The following is a 20,606-nucleotide window of genomic DNA, read 5'->3' on the forward strand; positions in this document are numbered from 1 at the left end:
GATGACCTACAAGATCTCTTCCAACTCTGTTATTATATTAACTATCCATGTGAAGATAGACCTATGGTCCATTCAAATCATGCACCTACCCATCCAGCTTATCTTTTCACATCTGGTTCTCTCCAGATGTCGTCTCAGAACGCTAGGCTTTGGCGTCTTCTCACATCTGGAGAGACGCGGCTGCTCTCTCTGATCTTTTTTAAACAGGAAACGCCAAAGAACAAATTTTACGCAAGGCATGTCCTCTGATCCCTGGTTGAAGTCCTCCTTAATTTCAACGTGAATTGGAGCCTTACTCTGTTCTTTGGGCTGCTTCTAACCCAAACAATGTCCCTCACCTTAGTGATTTTTCCCACACCCGGAATTAAATGCCGAATGAAATCTCAGAATCCCATCTTAAGTCTGTTTCTCAGGCCAGGTTGATGGACACACAACAAGAATAAAAAAAACACGGCTGTGAATGGACTAAATATCCATCTCCGAGGATTTTAAAAAAAAATAAATAGTGAATTTTGTATCTTGAATGGAACGTTTACTTGGGGATCTAAAATTCCGTGTGTGAGGGATTAATAAGTCCAAAGAACTATATATTTAGCTGCTTGGCTAGGAAGAAAGGAAGGAGCTAATGAGCAGTTGGAAGAATGAAAGGTTTAATTAATGGGCAGATCATGGCATTTGTTCCTTAGATGATTCTTGGCTTCACATCAAAGGACAGTCAACTCCGTTGGGTCAAGCCCCAGGCAGGGGACAACCAGTGGCCTCCCTCTCTGATTTAAAACTCAAGAGCTATTCTATTTCAGTCCCTCTTTCATTTATGGGTCGTTAGTCAATCTGATTAAAAGCATTTGTCGCCTGTCTCAAAACCCAGATTGGTCTAGTGCTTAAGGCAGCAGGCTGGAGACTGGGAGACTGGGAGTTCTAGTTCCAGTTTAGGCATGAAGGCCAGCTGTGTGATCTTGAGCCAGTCCCATTTGCTCAGCCCTAGAATGGAGGCAATGGCATGGAAGCCAGCTGGTGACTTTGGGCCAAACACCAGGAGACGGTGAATTCTAGTCCTGCCTTAGGCATGAAAGCTGGCTGGGTGACTTTGGGCCAATCACCAGGAGACGGTGAATTCTACTCCTGCCTTAGCCATGAAAGCTGGCTGGGTGACTTTGGACCAATCACTAGGAGACAGTGAGTTCTAGTCCCACTTTAGGTATGAAAGCTGGCTGGGTGACTTTGGGCCAATCACTAGGAGACAGTGAGTTCTAGTCCCACTTTAGGTATGAAAGCTGGCTGGGTGACTTTGGGCCAATCACCAGGAGACGGTGAATTGTAGTCCCACCTTAGGCATGAAAGCTGGCTGGGTGACTTTGGGCCAATCACTAGGAGACAGTGAGTTCTAGTCCCACTTTAGGTATGAAAGCTGGCTGGGTGACTTTGGGCCAATCACCAGGAGACGGTGAATTCTACTCCTGCCTTAGCCATGAAAGTTGGCTGGGTGTCTTCGGGCCAATCACTAGGAGACAGTGAGTTCTAGTCCCACTTCAGGTATGAAAGCTGGCTGGGTGACTTTGGGCCAATCACTAGGAGACAGTGAGTTCTAATCCCACTTTAGGTATGAAAGCTGGCTGGGTGACTTTGGGCCAATCACTAGGAGACAGTGAGTTCTAGTCCCACTTTAGGTATGAAAGCTGGCTGGGTGACTTTGGGCCAATCACCAGGAGACTAGGAGTTTTAGTCCCTCCTTAGCCATGAAAGCAGGCTGGGGACTTTGGGCCAATCGCCAGGAGACGGTGAATTGTAGTCCCACCTTAGCCATGAAAGCTGGCTGGGTGACTTTGGGCCAATCGCCAGGAGACGGTGAGTTCTAGTCCCACTTTAGCCATGAAAGATAGCTGGGTGTCCTTGAGCCAGTCTCTCTCAGCCCAATTTAGCTAACAGGATTGTTGTGGTGGGGAAACTAGAAGGAGGAAGAAATAGAAGAGAATACTTTATTGGCCAAGTGCAATTAGACACACAAGGAATTTGTCTTCGGTGCAGAAGCTCTCAATGTACAAGCAAAGCAACAGAGTGATAATAATCATCATAATGTAACCAATATGGAGCATTACATATGTTCACAGCCATGAGTTGTTTATAAAATAAGGTTTGGGTGAATGAAAAAGACCACTACAAACAGTAGCAACACTGGCAGGGCAAGTGCTATTGTTCACAGGGAGCAAACCCCACACGCTCTAGCACTGATGATGTTACCTAGCTGGGTCATGAAATGTCTGCAAGTGAACCACCAAGCTCAGAGAGCACCAAGGGCTTCAAAGTTCGGAGCTACAAATATTTTCTTCTATTTAAGTCTTTAAAAACGTGACTTTTTCTCCCCCCTCTTCCCTACCTCTTTTCTACAGCTGCTTCTGTGCCAATGCCTTCTTATCCAAGCTTGGGCTCAGGAAGTTCTTCCAGCAGTTCTTCCACTTCTCACTTAGCATCACCTCCTGTGAGTATTGTTCTGACCTAGGCTTCCTGAGACAGTAAAAAGAACACGATTAGTCCCAAAAACCCTCTTTTTATTTCAACGGCTGTGAATGAAGTTCATTCACAGCCCGTAATGAGTCACGAAGAGTTTGTAAAGAGTCCGACAGACGTCTGCCACAGTCCTTCGGGATAAGGCTGATAAGCACCCACCTTTATCTCCTTTGACACACTGCCAAAGACCTAATTGGCAATTAGCTTTGCAAGGCCACACGCAGCACAGAGTCAAAACGGAGCTTTAAACCGACCAGAACGAACAAAGTTGCTTCCTGCAAAGGCTCACATGCCTTTGCTCCTCCTTTATGTCTTATGGGAGCGGCCAATCATCTCCAAGCCTTACTTCTGAGTCACCCCTTTTGTCTTAACTGTTCTTGCCTTCTGGCAGCTCTGTGCATGCGCGCATTGGGAACAGGCTCCCCCTGTTCCGACTAGTTGATGTCTGACTCTGGAGGCTCCGGAGGCAGCACATAACTCTCAGATGGCCCTGGCCCTCTCTCTGCCTCTGACGCAGAGCCCTCGTCCAAGCCTTCTCCAGACTCCAGGACTGGCCCGTGTTCCTCCCCAACCTCCTCACTGTCCGACACTGCTGCCAGCTCCGCAGGCTGCCGGCAGACCACAACAAGTATATTTGATAGTTCCCTCCCCCACAGATAGTTCCTTTAGGATTTGAAGTACACTAAACTCACCATGCACTCCGCAGCATGCACCAATGACATTTCTAATGTACCTGTGGGCGGGTGTACTCAAAGCTGGGCTCTCTTGTGGCCGACTGTGATGGGAAATGCTTTTTGACAATTAGCAAAGCATTGGCAGCAATGACTAACATTCCTTGTCTCATGTTGTTTTTTTTCCCCCAACTTTCCTCTCTTTTCCTTGATAAGTCGCTCGGCGAGATGCCCCATCTTCAGGAGAAGACCCCAGCCTCTCCGCAGCCGGGCTCCCCAGCTTTCCTACACCGGTCAAAGGAATCTGCGGGAAGCAGCAGCAAAAACTCGTCCTGTGACACCGATGACTTTGTAATGGTGCCAGCCCAGTTTACAAGTAAGAGGAGTTTGATGCCAAAGCCAGTGAGAACTTGGATGGAGCACGGGTGGTGGACTTTGGAACATCGGTGTTCTGATCTAGGCTTCCTTAAAAAGCAGGAAGCAGGAATTGATCCCAGCAAAACCTCTTTTATTTACACGACTGTGAATTCCTTTCATTCACAGTCACCAAGGTTTGTCCAAACAGTTTTTCAAAGGAATATTTATCAACACAGAACTTATCTTGCTTGGAAAGCTGCCATGTAACTAGTTTCCAAACACAGTACAAGGCCAAACTTGGCACAGAGTCTCTCAGAGTCAAGGAACGAACAAATCGTTTCCTGCAAAAGCCTCTTCCCCGTTTGCTCCTCTTTTGTTTCCTATGGTAGGGGCCAATCATCTCCAAGGTGTGGCTTTACTCCCAAATCGACCCTGCTTTTCGAAACGGAGATGAATCGGGAACAACTAGCACATATGTGTGAGAGGAACCTTTACCTTTACTTTACCTTAATCATATGCTAGGATAAAACCACCGTAAGAGTCCGATTGCTCCCCACATAAAGGAGAAATCTTTTTCTCTAGGGCAGATTAATTATTTTTTGCTATTTTCCCCCCCACGGTTTGAAGGATGTTTTAACCTTCTGTTTCTCTGTCTTGGAGCTTAGTGACTTTATCAGCTGCCGCCTTCTGCCTTAAAAAATTATGACTCTGGCCTCGCTTATTATGGGTGTATTTGTGCACAGTTTTGCAAGGTGGATATAACCTACATTATTTTTTAAAACAAAATTCCTTTCCCCCCACCCCCTTTTTTTGATTTTAGGTGATATCGCTGCGGAAGTTACGGGAGGCAAACTGATCCAGGACAGTCTGATGGGAAGTGGGTAAGGAAAGAAAAGAAAAGAAAATCCTGTTAGTTCTGTTTTAATTGTAATGAGCTAAAAGGTTCGATGGCTCCTCGTTGGTGTGTTGTTTCGCAACAGAATAAAAATAAATAACCAGATTGGCGTCCTTAAAATAAACAATGAAAGGAAGATTTCAACATTCGCTGAAGAGATAAGTGGTACGAGCAGATGCTTCCGCTTTGAAATATGAGCTCGGAGATTATGCTATTGTGACTTCTGTATAGTCTTAAGTTTCATGGAATGAGGAATGGCATATCCAGTGGTGGGATTCAGCCGGTTCGGGAAAACTGGTAGTTAAATTGCTGGCTGGCTCCTTCCCTCCCTGCCCCGCCCCTTCTGGGAGTTCCCACGCGCCCCTTTTTGGCTCCCAGGGAGCCAAAATGGGGCGCCAGGGATGCAGTCCCCCCTTCCATGGCCCATTTTTGCTCACAGGAGGCTTCAGGGAGGCCTCCTATGCCCAAAACAGAGTGTGTGTGGGGGGTGCAGCGCCCCCCACGGCCTGTTTTCGCTCCCAGGAGGCTGCAGGGAGGCCTACGAGGCCCAAATAGGGCGCGAGGTGGGGTGTGTGTGGCAGGTCCTCCACCGCGGCCCGTTTTTGCTCCCAGGGGCATCCAGGAGGTTGAGTGATGCCTGTCACACACCCCTGGCCACGCCCACGATGGCCACACCTACCCAGCCGGTCATTAGGGCAGAGAACCGGTTGTTAAATTATTTGAATCCCACCACTGGCTCATATCTTAATATTTTCTCAATCAAGTGTCCTCCAGATTCATTGAGGCTTACAAGAAGCTTGTAATTATCCCAGAAGCTTCCAATTATTGATGGAGTTGGTTGGCAACCACCACTTCTCTGGTGTAAATGCAATTAGTGATTCGTGTTTCCTCTGTCCTTGGACTTGTGTAGGAGCTCCCTGCTGACTTCTGCCGATTTGGAAAGCCAAGGGAGGACGCCATCTCCTTCTCCTCCATACAGCAGTTCTCCTAGCCCATCCGGGTAAGACAGAATCTGAGATGGTATTCCTCACCCTCCCAGTGAAAATGGGAATAGAATAGAATATCAAACATATTAAGAGTGGTTGTTGGAATTGGGTATGTCTAGTTTGATAAAAAGAAGGACTAGGGGAGACAGGATAGCAGTCTTCCAATATCTCAGGGGCTGCCCCAAAGAAGAGGGAGTCAAGCTATTCTCCAAAACACCTGAGGTCAGGACAAGAAGCAATGGGTGAAAACTAATCAAGGAGAGAAGCAAGCTAGAACTAAGGAGGAATTTCCTGACAGTTAGAACAATTAACCAGTGGAACAACTTGCCTCCAGAAGTTGTGAATGTTCCAACACTGGAAGTTTTTAAGATGTTGAATAACCATTTGTCTGAAATGCTATAAGGTTTCCTGCCTAAGCAGGGGGTTGGACTAGAAGACCTCCAAGGTCCCTTCCAACACTGTTATTCTATACTTGTTCTAATGGGTGAACCAGGCCTCTAGAATTTGCTCAACAAGTTGTGATTAAAGCAAACCACAGCTTAAAGCGATGGGACGCTCTGCAGAACTTTTCTCCTTCATCCTCCCTACATCTAGGCTGTTCAGTAGTCCTGGTTTTGCTCTAACCATCACTTGCCTATCTTCTGTGACCTCCCAGGCGATCGAGCCAATTTTCATCTGGCACCAGAACCGGACAATCAATACCCATTCCAGTCCCTACACAGATCCAAAATTACCGCCGGATTGAGCAGAATCTTCAATCCCCCACTCAGTATACTTTGCCACGGTGAGTGTTGGGCTGTTAGGGAGGTTGACTCCGATGGCCCCGTTGGCCAACGATGATGCAATGCAATGTGGGGAGAAGGTGGATTTCCAGGAGGGAGGGAGGGGCTGCATTCAAGGAGATTGAGAAGCGACTCAGCCTGGATGTTATGTGTGGGAGAAAGAGTGAAAACAGCTCCCTCCGAATAGCTCGCAGAGTATATTGTAGAGGCAGATAGTTTTGAGTGTTTAGCCTGGCAAGATTCTGTTTATAGGTGTGAAACAAGAAAGAACTTAGCTTGGAACAATCATTCATTCTTGGTTTGGGACCTGACATAACTATGAAACTATATAATTATTTCTTCATCAGCGAAATATAAATTTGGTATAGGTAGGTAGGTAGGTAGAAGATAGAGATAGAGAGATAATAATTGAGAGAAAGAGAATGATTAATAGAGAATGATAGAGAGAGAGAGAGAGAGAGATACAGAGATTAGAGATAGATACAGAGATAATGATAGATGAGAGAGAGAATGATAGAAAATGATAGATAGATAGATAGATAGATAGATAGATAGATAGATAGATAGATAGATATGGATAGATAGATAGATAGATAGATAGATAGATAGATAGATAGATAGATAGATAGATAGATAGATAGATAGATTAGGTAGGTAGGTAGGTAGGTAGGTAGGTAGATAGATAGATAGATAGATAGATAGATAGAGAGATAGAGAGATAGAGAGATAGATAGAGAGATAGATACAGAGATATGGTAGGGAGGTAGGGAGATAGATGCAGAGATAGATTCAGAGATAGATACAGAGATAATGATAGATAGATGAGAGAGAATGATAGATAGATAGATACAGAGATGTAGAGATATATACAGAGATAATGATAGATAGATGAGAGAGAATGATAGATGAGAGAGAATGATAGATACAGAGATGTAGAGATATATACAGAGATAATGATAGATGAGAGAATGATAGAGAATGATAGATATGATTGGTAGATAGATAGATAGTTATGATTGGTAGATATGATTGGTAGGTAGGTAGGTAGGTAGGTAGATAGATAGATCAGGCAGGCAGGCAGGCAAATAGAGAGGCAGGCAGGCAGGGGAACGGAGGGATGGAAGGAGGGATGGACAGAGTAAACCCAGTGTGATGGCATGTAGTCTGGATTCCCAGGAGGACTTAGAGGCAACTCAAACTGGATATTATGTGCGAGGGAAAGAAGCTGAAGCTCCCAAAGTATATTGCAGAGGCAGATAGTAGGGTCCACCGTCTGGCAAAATTCTATAGGTGGGAAATAATAATAATAAAAAAACCCTCAAGCTTGAAAGAATCATCATGTATCATTCTAGCTTTTGGGCCCGACAGATTCACTCAAGTACAGGATGGTCAGAAGAGGCTTAAAAATATGGACCAGGTCAACCATGGCGCATTATTTTGCAAGCTCTTAAACTCTTTGAAGTTTAATTTGAGCGTCAGACTTTGGATGAGACATAGCTGTGAACCAGAGCCTAATTTCAACTTTGTGGGTAGTGTCAGGATGAGAACTTAAATACAGCTTCTTTTCACTTTGGGTTTTGCACTGAACATCCAATGCAATTAATGTTAATGCAATTAAACCCAATGAATTGATACAATTAAAGCCAGTGAATTGATGCAATTAAACCTCACAAATGCAACTCTCTTGCCAGATGTGGCTTTGATCCTTTCCCATTTTATTACATGAAAAGCTGTACTTGATCGTTCAGCTTCGGAGGGCATCTGGGGAACATACCGCCAAAGTTGAGGACCAGGGAGGCAATGCTCAGATTGGAAACCTCTGCGGTTTGCAAGCCAAATAAATCCCCAGCTTTGCATTCTGTGGGAGAATCCCATCTGTTTTTGCATGAGACAAAAATTCCTCTTAGTTTTGGAGCGCGGACATTTTGGTTTTACATCATCTTAAATGAGATCGTCTCTTCTCGGGTTATGAGTGTGTCTTAGGGAAGTTTGCCATGTTGGATTTTCCGGGCAGAGAGAGAGAGAGACAGAGAGAGAGAGACAGAGAGATAGACAGATGATGGATGGATAGATACAGAGAGAATGATAGATTATCATAGAATCTATGATATAGATGATAGATAGATAGATAGATAGATAGATAGATAGATAGATAGATAGATAGATAAGATAAGATAGAGAGAGAGATAGGAGGATAGATTAGATAGATAGATAGATAGAGACAGAGAGACAGACAGATGATGGATGGATAGATACAGAGAGAATGATAGATTATCATAGATGATAGATAGATAGAAAGATAAGATTGATAGAAAGATAAGATATGATAGAGATAGATAGATAGAGAGAGAGAGATAGGAGGATAGATAGATGGAGAGATAGAGGATAGAGATATAGAGAGATAGGAGGATAGAGATATAGAGAGATAGGAGGATAGAGAGATAGATATGAGAGTAGATGATAGATTAGATGATAGAAAGATACATCATCTCTATTTCTCTTTATGTAATCTCTCTCTCTCTCTCTCTCTCTCTCTCCCCCTCCCTCCCTCCCTGGAAAATCCAACGTGGCAAAGTATGCGTGCATGCGTGTGTATTTATATTATTTGTTCTTACTCACCTGCTTAGTCAGACATCTCTGTTTCTCTGAAGTGTCATTATCTGTAATTATACAGAACACGGCAGAGCATGCTTCTGGCATGCTGTTTTTGGACTCGGGAACCAGTCCTGTTGCCGGGATGCTTGGCTTACAGTCATGTGATGGAGCCTATCCGTCTTGTGTAGGTGGCACCTTTTTGTTAAGGGAAGGAAGCCTCTGAGAGCTACCAGTTTCTTTGGCTTGGAAGAAAAAGATGGATGACAAGAAGCCCATCTGGGAATGCTTCTGGGCTTTGGTTAGCCGAGGATTTGTGTACCTGGCAAAGGATGGAAACAGGTTGGCCTTTGACAAGCTTCTCTGGTGTCAAAACTGGAGAATTTGGCTACAGTTTGCTTTCTGCTTTCCTCTTGAGAGAGGGATCTTGTTGTGGCCTGCCAGCGGCCAGCAGAGCTTGCAGCAGATTCGGACAGTGAGGAGGTTGGGGAGGAACATGGGCCGGTCCTGGAGTCTGGGGAAGGCTTGGATGAGGGCTCTGCGTGGGAGGCAGAGAGGGGCCAAGGCCATCTGGTAGTTCTTTGCTGCCTCCGGAGTCTGACATCAGCGAGGCAGAACAACAGCGGGAGCCTGTTCCCAGTGTGCGCATGCGCAGAGCTGGCAGGGGACAGGAACAGTTAAGAAAACAGGGTCAACTTGGGAGTAAGGCTTGGAGATGATTGGCCCCTCCCATAAAACATAAAAGAGAAGTGAACGGGACGTGAGCTTTTGCAGGAAGCAATTAGTTCATCTGGTCGGGAAAAGCTCTGTTTGACTCTGTGCTAAGTTTGGCTTTGCCTTGCGTGTGGCAATTAGTTCTCTGGCAGCATTCCAAGGGAGATAAGGTGGGTGTTTGTAAACACTTCCCTGTTAGACTGTTTGAGAAGCCTTTCGGACTGGGAATAATTCACAGCCGTTTGAATAAAAGAGGTTTGCTGGGACTAAAATTGTGCTGTATACTTTCTAAGGAAGCCTAGGTCAGAACAGATCTGTTTGCTGGTGACTTCCACCCTCTTTAAGTCTGATGGAGACATGGATTAAACAGCAGTGCAAACATTTTCATTATTATTCTGCTTGGTTGCCCAGTTAGTCAAATGTTTAGACTGGATCTGGCATTTAAAAAAAAAAACAACTCCTAGCAAGTCCTTCTCAAGGATTATTATTACTACTTCTGGATTGTTTAGGTTAAGACTTCTTGGGAAAAAAAATCAAAAGCTTGCAATTTTTCTAAACTGTCTCTTGACTTGATAGAGAGAATATTTGAAAGGGAGATCAAGGTTCCCTCCATCGCACTTGAGTAAACACAACAGGGTTTTTTTGGATTTTTATGTTTGAATCAGTATCTTTTGCGAAGTGTGTCCTGGAATCCCAGCCAATGTGGTTTTTTACAAACCTCGATTTAAGCAGGAACTCTAAAGGGGACGCATTGGCCCAGTGGCTAAGACGCTGAGCTTGTCGACTGAAAGATCAGCAGTTCAGCGGTTCGAATCCCTTGTGCCGCGTAACAGGGTGAGCTCCCGTTAACTTGTCCCAGCTTCTGCCAACGTAGCAGTTCGAAAGCAGGTAAAAAATGCAAGTAGAAAAATAGGGACCACCTTTGGTGGGAAGGGAACAGCGTTCTGTGTGCCTTTGGCATTTAGTCGTGCAGGCCACATGACCACGGAGATGTCTTTGGACAGTGATGGCTCTTCGGCTTTGAAACGGAAATGAGCCCCCTAGAGTCAGGAATGACTAGCACATATGTGCGAGGGGAACCTTTACCTTTTACTAAATGTTAAATGTGCTTCTTACTTCTTTAGAAGTAGAAACCACATTTAACATTCTTTATAATCAAAGAGGGTAGATTTGGTGTTTTTGGCTGAAGAGTGAAAAGTTATGGTTGTTGGGGTGACTTTGTGATGTTTTCTTTATTCGACGCCTATTTTGAGATACGTTGTATGAGGGGATCCTTGGAGCCCTCTGAGCCTGCTTGTTTTCTTGCAAACGTTTCCCTACCCAACATCATCAGTGCTAGAAGGGAGTGGAGTTTGTGGAGTGGCGGAGAAGGAGAAGAGGAGGAGGAGGACTGTAGAGTCCTTGATGTCCTCTGAGCTTGCTTGTTTTCTTGAAGACGTTTCATTACCCAAACTAGGTAACATCATCAATGCTAGTCTGCAGGTCTATCAGTGCTAGCACTGATGATGTTACCTAGTTGGGTAATGAAACATCTGGAAGAAAACAACCAAGCTCAGAGACTACCAAGGACCCCACAGTTCTAGTCCTCCTCCTCCTCCTCCTCCTCCTCCTCCTCCTCCTCCTCCTCCTCCTCCTCCTCCTCCTATCTGAAAACCCCACTCCCTTCTAGCACTGATGATGTTACCTAGTTGGGTAATGAAACATCTGGAAGAAAATAACCAAGCTCAGAGACTACCAAGGATCCCACAGTTCTAGTCTTCCTCCTCCTCCTCCTCCTCCTCCTCCTCCTCCTCCTCCTCCTCCTCCTCCTCCTCCTCCTCCTTCTCTCTGAAAACCCCACTCCCTTCTAGCACTGATGATGTTACCTAGTTGGGTAATGAAACATCTGGAAGAAAACAACCAAGCTCAGAGAGCACCAAGGACCTCACAATTCTTCTCCTTCTCCTTCTCCTTCTCCTTCTCCTTCTCCTTCTCCTTCTCCTTCTCCTTCTCCTTCTCCTTCTCCTTCTCCTTCTCCTTCTCCTTCTCCTTCTCTCTGCAAACCCCACTTCCTTCTAGCACTGATGAAGATACCTAGTTTGGTAGTGAAACATCTGGAAGAAAACAACCAAGCTCAGAGAGCACCAAGGACCCCTCCCTGAGCTACCAATATTCTCTTTTATTAGATATGTTGTATTATTTTAGGGGCATGTTTGTGTTCCCAAAGGCTGAGTTCAGTGAGCTTGTAACCTTCCTTAGGAAAATCATGATTTAACACGATACAAAAAGCAGGTGTATACGATAAAGAGGGACATTGATGGGACTCTTATTTCTTCTAAATTATGTCCAGAAGATGTAGGGTCCAGATGGAGATGGAAGCCAGCAATTCTTGGTCTCCTCTCTTGTCTTGGCCCTTGAATGTCGTCAACGCAAGGTGGAATGGGCGATCCTCCGTTGATCCTGCTATGCACAATCTGGAACGAAGAAATTCTCCTTTTCCATTAGGTCTAATCCTATCAAAAGATCCGGCAGCACGAGTCCACTTGGCTTCCTGAAAGCCAGCCCATCCCCTCCGTTTTCTGCCGGTGAGCATGGAACAGTGCCATCTCCTAGAAGGTTCTCCTTTGGTGGTGCCAAGCCTTACACACCTTCTCCTCAAGGTAGGCTATCCAGACGATCTGGAGGTGGACTCCCTTTAATGGTCAGGTGCTATGTTGGAACATTTGGAGGGCTGGACAAAGACCCAAGAATGCAAGCATTGGTTTGATGGATTTTCATAAATTTGGTTTTGTAAGGGTTGGTTGTCCTGGCTTGGGGACATCCCTTGTGTGCATGTCCCCACAAACACAAATCAGGGTCTCTAGATGGGAGCTGCATGTTCAGATTCTCCCATCTTATTTATTTTATTTATTAGTTAGATTTATATGCCGCCCTTCTCCGGAGACTCAGGGCGGCTTACAGTGCGTTAAGCAATAGCCTTCATACTTTTGTATATACCTGCTGAGTAGGGCTTTCGCCCCCCCCCCCAAGCGGTGTTCTATTTTATACAAAGTCAGCTTATTGCCCCCACAATCTGGGTCCTCATTTTACCTACCTCGGAAGGATGGAAGGCTGAGTCAACCTTGATCCTGATGAGATTTGAACTTGAAGTAATTGCAGGCAGCTGGCAGCTAAGTGCTACTTTAACAGCACTTAGGCCACTGCGCCACGGCGTCACCAGGCACTAGATTAATCTTCTAGTTAATCCGTTCAAGAACCAAGATGTTTGCGATGTCCGGTGACTTCGTTAGCCAACCTAATGGATGAACCTGCATTTCTTTTAGTTGCTTTATTTCCATCTACAATCTCACCTGTTTTCACCTGTGACTCCAGTCACTTCCCAAAGTGAAAGCCCTACACCAGGGGTGTCCAACTCGATTTCATTGAGGGCTGTGTCAGGGTTGTGTTTGATTTCTGGGGGACGGGGTGGAAGTTGCCAGCTCGACGTCAGTCTGCATCGGGGGCCTGCCTGTGGTGGCCTGTGCGCTCTGCCAGTGAAAACGGGCTCCCGAGCACCGTTTACGGCTACCACGGCCTCCTGCAACCCCTCTGCCAGTGAAAACGGAGCTCGGGAGCCCATTTTTGCTGGCAGAAGCACCACGGGCCGGTCCTTCGCTGTTTCCAGGGCGGCCCTGTGGGCCAGATCTAAGTACCTTGTGGGCTGGATCCGGCCCTTGAGCCTCGAGTTTGACATCCCTACCCTACACAGTTCAAATTACCTTAGCCTTCCTCGTGGGTGGGAAGGGAGCTACCTGTGGCCAGGTGGGAAAAAACCTATGTGTCTCTGCTGAGGTCTTGTTCATTCTTGGTATAATTCTGGATTCCCGAGTGAACTTCTCAACGATCTGATTCAGGTGAGCGGTGTTTGGGGCAACGTTGCTCTAAGGAAATAAAATAGCCCTTAGCAATAGCCCTTAGACTTCTATACGGCTTCACAGTGCTTTCCAGCCCTCTCTAAGCAGTTTTACAGAGTCAGCCTGTTGCCCCCAACAATCTGGGTCCTCATTTTACCGACCTTGGAAGGTTGGAAGGCTGAGTCAACCTTGAGCCAGTCAGGATCGAACTGCTGGCAGTGGGCAGTCAGCAGAATTAGCTTGCAATATTGCCTTCTAACCACTGCACCACCACAGCTCTTATCGCCCTCCGAGTGTGTGATTTCTCATCATGCTGGTTTTCCTTTTCCTGAAGTTGGAACAATTCCAGAGCAGTCAGACCAGATGATCATCCCGTGTCCTCTTGGAACCGAGTTCAGAACTCGGGTGCCCATATCAGGTACGTGTGATGTTGAATCGTTCTTTGGAACTTCTCAGTCACTCCATTTTCTGGTCTCTCTCTCTCTCCCTCTCTCTCTCTCTCCCTCTCTCTCTCTCTCTCTCTCTCTCTCTCTCTCTCTCTCTCTCTCATCTATTTATCTACTGTATCTATCTATCTATCTATCTATCTATCTATCTATCTATCTATCTAGCTAGCTAGCTAGCTAGCTATCTAGCTATCTAGCTATCTATTTCTATCTAGCTATCTCTATCTATTTATCTACTGTATCTATCTGTCTGTCTATCTATCTATATCTATCTATCTATCTATCTATCTATCTATCCTATCTATATAGCTATCTGCCTCTATATCTATCTATCCTTGTCTGTCTGTCTATCTATCCATCCATCCATCCGTCCGTCATCTGTCTGTCTCTGTCTGTCTGTCTGTCTGTCTGTCTGTCTATCTCTAGCTAGCTAGCTATCTCTATCTAGCTATCTGTCTGTCTGTCTATCTATCTAGCTAGCTAGCTAGCTAGCTAGCTATCCTATCTATATATCTATCTATCTGCCTCTATATCTATCAATCATTGTCTGTCTGTCTACCCATCCATCCATCCATCCATCCTCCATCTGTCATCCGTCTGTCCTGTCTGTCTGTCTGTCTAGCTAGCTAGCTAGCTTATCTATTTATCATCTCTCCAACATTTCTTCTTGCCAGATGGTTTGCCTTGATGCTTTCTGCTTCCTTTCTGCTCTTCACTCCCTCTTCTGTTTTATTCCTCTTCCCTTCAGATGCTTCAGGATCGGATCCTTCTCTGCGAGGACTGGGCTATCATCTTCACAGCGCTCCCAACCTCTCTGATTTCCATTCCTGCCGGCAAAAAGTCACCAAGCAGTACTCGGATCCTCTGGTCCCCCATTTCAGCCCCGTCCCAGCTGCTCAGGCCACGCGGCTACCCAGCCTTCAGTCTGGTCGGCCCCTCAGGTCTTCTCCAAAGCTCTCCGAATTCATGCAGAGGACTCCCTTGCCCACCATTTTGGGTTCTCCAACAAAGGTAGTCTACCCTTCCTCAGGACCCCTTTGGGTGGAATTGGAAAGTTCTAAATTGGGAGGTTGCGTCAGTCCAAATTGCCCCCAACTACAACCATATGAGAGAGAGGGACTAGTCCAAAGTCACCCAGCTAATTTTCCTGCCTAAAGTGGAACTAGAACTCCTAGTCTCCTGGTGATTGCCCCAAAGTCACCCAGCCAACTTCCATATCTTAAGGAAGGACTAGAACTCATGGTCTCCTGATGATTGGCCCAGGTAGTTTAGCCAGCTCTCATGCCTAAAGCAGAACTAGAACTCCCAATCTCCTGGTGATTGCCCTAAAGTCACCCAGCCAACTTCCTTGTTTTAAGGAAAGACTAGAACTCGCAATCTTGTGGTGATTGCCCCAAAGTCACCCAGCCAATTTCCTTGTCTTAAGGAAGGACTAGAACTCCCAATCTCCTGGTGATTGCCTCAAAGTCACCCAGCCAACTTCCTTGTCGTAAGGAAGGACTAGAACTCCCAATCACCTGGTGATCGCCCTAAAGTCACCCAGCCAACTTCCTTGTCTTAAGGAAGGACTAGAACTCCTAGTCTCCTGGAGATTGCCCCAAAGTCACCCAGCCAACTTCCTTGTCGTAAGGAAGGACTAGAACTCCCAATCTCCTGGTGATTGCCCCAAAGTCACCCAGCCAACTTCCTTGTCTTAAGGAGGGACTAGAACTCCCAATCTACTGGTGATTGCCCTAAAATCACCTGGCCAACTTCCTTGTCTAAGGAAGGACTAGAACTCCCGTTCTCCTGGTTTCTCATCCAGCAGCTTAATCACTCCACCAAACCGGGTTTCTGAGAGAAAAGAACGAGAGGGTTCTTGAGCAATTCTTTTGCTGCTTAGCAAATCCTCCTTGTTGTATGGGTCTCTCACAACAAGTTCCAAAAATGTTCGGTGTGATCAGAAACCTAAAAAACCCAGTAGATTATGTTTTCCATTTCTGTCCATTTCTATCCATTTTGTCACGTTTCTCCTTCCTTTTAATGTTTTTTTTTTGTTTTTTGTTTTTTTATAAATATAGGCAAGGTCCCCCTTTGAGTTCAGTAAAACCCCCAGCTCCCAAAATCTGTTCACTCTCTTGGCCCACCAAGCTGTTGTCATCACCCCAACGAGGAACAAAACACTGCCGGATTTGAAAGAAATGGGACACTTACCTTACCAACAAGGAGGCCTCAGTTTGAGGCCGATGGAAGACGCCAAAGGCAGGTGGGCACCCTCACAACCAAAAATAAAAGTCAAAGTTGATTTGCAGATAGACTAACCTAGTCATATGTGGGGTCCTTAGAAGTTTTTGAGCTTGGTTGTTTCCTTGCAGATGTGTCATTACCCAACTACGTAACATCAGCAGTAGTAGAAGGGAGTGAGGTTTGCAAAGAGGAGGAGGAGAACGAGGAGGAGGTCTGTGGGGTCCTTGGTGATCTCTGAGCTTATGTCAAGTCGCAACGCATTCCTGGCCTGCTCTTGAGTTCCCATAAGCAAGGGGGGATGGGAAACCGATGAAACTGCAGGGCAGCCAAATGCACATTCCAGACGTATCTCTCTCAAGGCTGTATCCCTGGGTTACTGCCAGCGGCGGGAGGGGAGTGATCTCTACAACCCACGAAATTGCTCCATTGGCGAATGTGATTGATGATACACCCTGTGGGGGGAGGGGGAAACAGGGTCATGATTGGGGCGTAAATTATGTAGGGTCAGAGCTGATTTCACTTGGGAATGTGCCGACATGAAGCTCCTAATAAATAACTGGATTTCTTTTGAAGCTTGGCTCGAGGCTCATGATTTAATTAGGGCATCCGTCGGAACCCTGACAGCTTAGTTGTTTCCTTGCAGACGTTTCATTACCCAACTAGGTTATATCATCAGTGCTAGAAGGGAGTGAGGTTTGCAAAGAGGAGGAGAAGGAGGAGGAAACTGTGGAGTCCTTGGTGCCAACTAGGTAACATCATCAATGCTGGAAGGGTGGTGGGGTTTACATTTTTGTGCCTTTCAAGGTGGGGTGAGGTGGAGAAGATAATTCATTTTTGATGAGTTTCTCCGATGTGGTGCTACATTCACGTCCTCCACACAACAACCAGAAGCGTTAAGCCCCGAAACTGAGAATGCTCTCCAAATTCACAAAGACCACCTAACCCTAACTGAGTTTATTTATTTATTTATTTATTGGTTCGATTTATATGCCGCCCTTCTCCGGAGGCTCAGGGCAGCTTACAATGCGTTAAGCAATAGCCTTCATACTTTTTGTATATACCTGCTTAGTAGGGCTTTCGCCCCCCCCCCCAGCGGTGTTCTTTTTTATACAAAGTCATCTTATTGCCCCCACAATCCAGGTCCTCATTTTACCTACCTCGGAAGGATGGAAGGCTGAGTCAACCTTGAGCCTGGTGAGATTCGAACTTGCAGTAATTGCAGGCAGCTGGTGTTACTTAACAGCATTTTAGTCTGCTGCGCCACCAAGGCTCATAGTTTGTCCCTTCAATGTAGATTTTTCCCACTTGTTTTAACCAGGAAATGTAGACGGGGCCTCCTCTAAAAATGGCGTTTTCTCCTTCTTCAGGTCACTCAGCACTGGCCGTCTCACCGACCTGCTTCTTAAAGCTGCTTTTGGGGAAGCTGGCAATAATGATAGTCTCAACAACGAGAAGCCCATGGAGATAACAGGTGCTGAGAAATTTGGGGTTGTTCCCGTCCTTTTTTTTTTTAGTTTATGAATTTTGTCTCTTCTGCATCCACGGAACTTCGGAACTTGAATTGAGGTGTTCCTATTTTCTCCATAGCTCCTTCCGTGGGTTGTGGAGGAACCCTTCACTCGGGGGCCAGAGAAGGTTCTGGAAGCCCTTCACCGGTCATCTTCACCGTTGGGTCACCTCCTGCTGGGACAACACCACCACAAACCACCCGAACCAGAATGTATTCAGGTACTCCAACTGGGAAAGGGATGGAATCGTTGTAGTTGCTCTCTTTAGGTTGTACAATGAAGAAATGGTTACCTCAGGGTTGAGCTGTGTGGCCTCCAGTGTTCTCTGAGCTTGGCGGTTTTCTTGCAGACGTTTCATGACCCAAATAGGGAACACTATCAGTGTTAGGAAGGAGTGTGGTTTGAGGAGGAAGAGGAGGGAGGAGGAGGACTGTGGGGTCCTTAGTGCTTGCTGAGCTTGGTGGTTTTCTTGCAGATGTTTCATGACCCAACTAGGTTACATCATCAGTGCTAGAAGGGAGGAGGAGGAGTGTTGGGGTCCTTCGTGCTCTCTGAGCTTGTTGGTTTTCTTGCAGATGTTTATTAATTAATTAATTAATTAATTAATTAAATTTATATACCGCCCTTCTCCCAAAGGACTCAGGGTGGTGGACAGCCTGAATTAAGATACATATAATATAAAAGTTAAAAATAACTAAAATAAATTAAATCGATCGGCCTCCCAATTTAAAACCTCACATCTATACAATTTAAAAAATTAACCCATAAGACCTTTTAGGCTAGGTCGGCTTGGTGGAATAAAAAAGTCTTTAGGGCCTTACGGAAAGTACGGAGGTCCGGGATCAGTTGTATTCCGGGAGGGAGCTCATTCCAGAGGGCGGGTGCCCCCACAGAGAAGGCTCTCCCCCTGGGGGCCGCCAGCCGACATTGCTTGACCGATGGCACCCTGAGGAGGCCCTCTCTGTGAGAGCGTATTGGCCGGTGGGAGGTTATCAGTTGCAGAAGGCGGTCTCGTAAATACCCTGGCCCTAAGCCATGGAGCGCTTTAAAGGTGAGAACCAATACCTTGAAGCGCACCTGGAAGACCACTGGGAGCCAGTGCAGCTCGCGCAGGAGAGGTGTTACATGGGAGCGCCAAGTCGCTCCCATAATCACTCGCGCGGGCCGCATTCTGGACCAGTTGGAGCCTCCGGGTGCTCCTCAAGGGGAGCCCCATGTAGAGAGCATTACAGTAGTCCAAGCGAGAAGTGACTAGGGCATGCGTGACTGTGCATAAGGAGTCCGATCCAGAAAGGGGCGCAACTGGCGTATCAGGCGAACCTGATAAAAAGACCCCCTGGCCACGGCCGTCATATGCTCTTCTAAAGACAGCCGTGTGTCCAGGAGGACACCGAAGTTGCGAGCCCCCTCTGTGGGGGTCAATGACTCGCCCCCAATAGCCAGCCATGGCATCAGCTGACTATATCGGGACGCCGGCATCCACAGCCACTCATTCTTGGAAGGGTTGAGTCGAAGCCTGTTCCTCCCCATCCAGACCTACACGGCCTCCAGACCCTGGGACGTCACTTCAAGGGCATCATTGGGGTGGTCTGGGGTGGAGATGTACAGCTGAGTATCATCAGCGTACAGATTACCCAACTAGGTAACACCATCAGTGTTAGGAAGGAGTGTGGTTTGAGGAGGAGGAGGAGGGAGGAGGACTGTAGGGTCCTTGATGCTCTCTGAGCTTGGTGCTTTTCTTGCAAATGTTTCTTGATCCAACTAGGTAATATCATCAGTTTGGAAGGTGTGGGGTTTGAGGGGTAGGAGGAGGAAGAGGAGGACGACTGTGGGATCCTTGGTGGTCCCTGAGCTTGGTTGTTTTCTTGGAGACACTTCATGACCCAACTAGGTAACATCATCAGTGCTGTGGGTATTCCCACTGTTTACTAAAAAAAAAACATTTAGATGTGAAGAATGAGGGCTTTTGTTTTCCTTTGGTTGATCAACTTCCTAAGTTTTGTGTTGTACATTCTGCTTTTTGTTTTGTTTTTCTTAGTAGGATCTTCAAGTTCTCTGAGTTCTGGAGGATCTTTCAGTGGGCGCCACTTCATTATGGGAGCCGGTGGGGAAATCCTTGAAGCTCCGTCAGGTCTCAGATATACATTGGCTGATCCAATTGCTGCTAACCTGGAAGGAGCCGTTACCTTTGAGGCACCTGAGCTACCTGAGGAGACCCTCATGGAAGTGAGTTTCATTCCCCCCAATCCAAGTTGAAAACAGTAAAAAAAAAAAAAAAAAAAAAAAGAGGCTCTAATCCACCCTCAACTGTAGACCTTGTAGGACAGGGGTGTCAAACTCAAGGCCTGTGGGCCCGTGGAGTGCTTAGATCTGGCCCATGCGGCCACCCTGGAAACAACGAAGGATCGGCCCCCGGCACCTCTGCCAGCAAAAACGGAGTCGGGAGGGCCGCATGCGACCCGCCCAGGCTCCGTTTTCGGCCGTGACACTGTTCTGCCCCAGCTACGGACCCCAAAGAACGCAGCACACACAAAGTCTGTACAAACCTTAGTTTACTAAATTAAATCAGTCTTTTTCAAACAAAGGCTGTTAATTAACTTTCTTAACAGCCTACAAGAATCCAAAGAATAAATAATCGTAATCTTACTATGGTTGGCAGAAAGCCAAGAAGCAATTTGCAGGAAGCTGATAAGAGAATTAAGACGAAGGAGAGGGAATGAAGTTGTTCCCTGCAAATTGCCTCAGTCGTCGTCCTTCCTTAAATAGGCTAAGGGAGTGCCCAATTAGCTCCAAGCCTTACTCTCGAGGAGACCTCCTCCTGAGGAGCCACTCTTGCCTTTTGGCAGAGGGCTGCAGGAGGTCATTACGGCCGAAAATTGAGCCAGGGCGGGTCGCGCATGAATCCCCCCCCCCGAAGCTCCATTTTCGCTGGCAGAGGGCTGCAGAAGGCCATCATGGATGAAAACGGAGCCTCGATGAGTGATGTTGAGCTGGCCACGCCCACCCTGGTCACGCCCATACCAGCCATGCACACACATACCCTGTCAGGCCT

At 46.5% G+C, this 20,606-nt stretch overlaps 1 protein-coding gene across 1 annotated transcript in view; it reads left to right on the forward strand.

Annotated features, from left to right (window-relative positions):
* The window catches only part of ULK1 (unc-51 like autophagy activating kinase 1), a 96,005-nt gene that overhangs the window by 62,852 nt on the left and 12,547 nt on the right, over positions 1 to 20,606 (forward strand). Inside the window, exons 14-25 of the mRNA XM_070950443.1 lie at positions 2,388 to 2,476; positions 3,393 to 3,552; positions 4,354 to 4,414; positions 5,339 to 5,428; positions 6,070 to 6,198; positions 11,987 to 12,141; positions 13,709 to 13,792; positions 14,569 to 14,831; positions 15,881 to 16,065; positions 17,414 to 17,517; positions 17,634 to 17,774; positions 19,593 to 19,780. Of these exons, the coding sequence (XP_070806544.1) occupies positions 2,388 to 2,476; positions 3,393 to 3,552; positions 4,354 to 4,414; positions 5,339 to 5,428; positions 6,070 to 6,198; positions 11,987 to 12,141; positions 13,709 to 13,792; positions 14,569 to 14,831; positions 15,881 to 16,065; positions 17,414 to 17,517; positions 17,634 to 17,774; positions 19,593 to 19,780 (1,649 nt within the window). The remainder of the gene's footprint in view (positions 1 to 2,387; positions 2,477 to 3,392; positions 3,553 to 4,353; positions 4,415 to 5,338; positions 5,429 to 6,069; positions 6,199 to 11,986; positions 12,142 to 13,708; positions 13,793 to 14,568; positions 14,832 to 15,880; positions 16,066 to 17,413; positions 17,518 to 17,633; positions 17,775 to 19,592; positions 19,781 to 20,606) is intronic.

This window comes from Pituophis catenifer, unplaced genomic scaffold (assembly GCF_029215685.1).
Source record: "Pituophis catenifer annectens isolate HBS135680 unplaced genomic scaffold, rPitCat1.0.hap2 SCAF_10, whole genome shotgun sequence".
Classification (NCBI taxonomy): Eukaryota; Metazoa; Chordata; class Lepidosauria; order Squamata; family Colubridae; genus Pituophis; species Pituophis catenifer.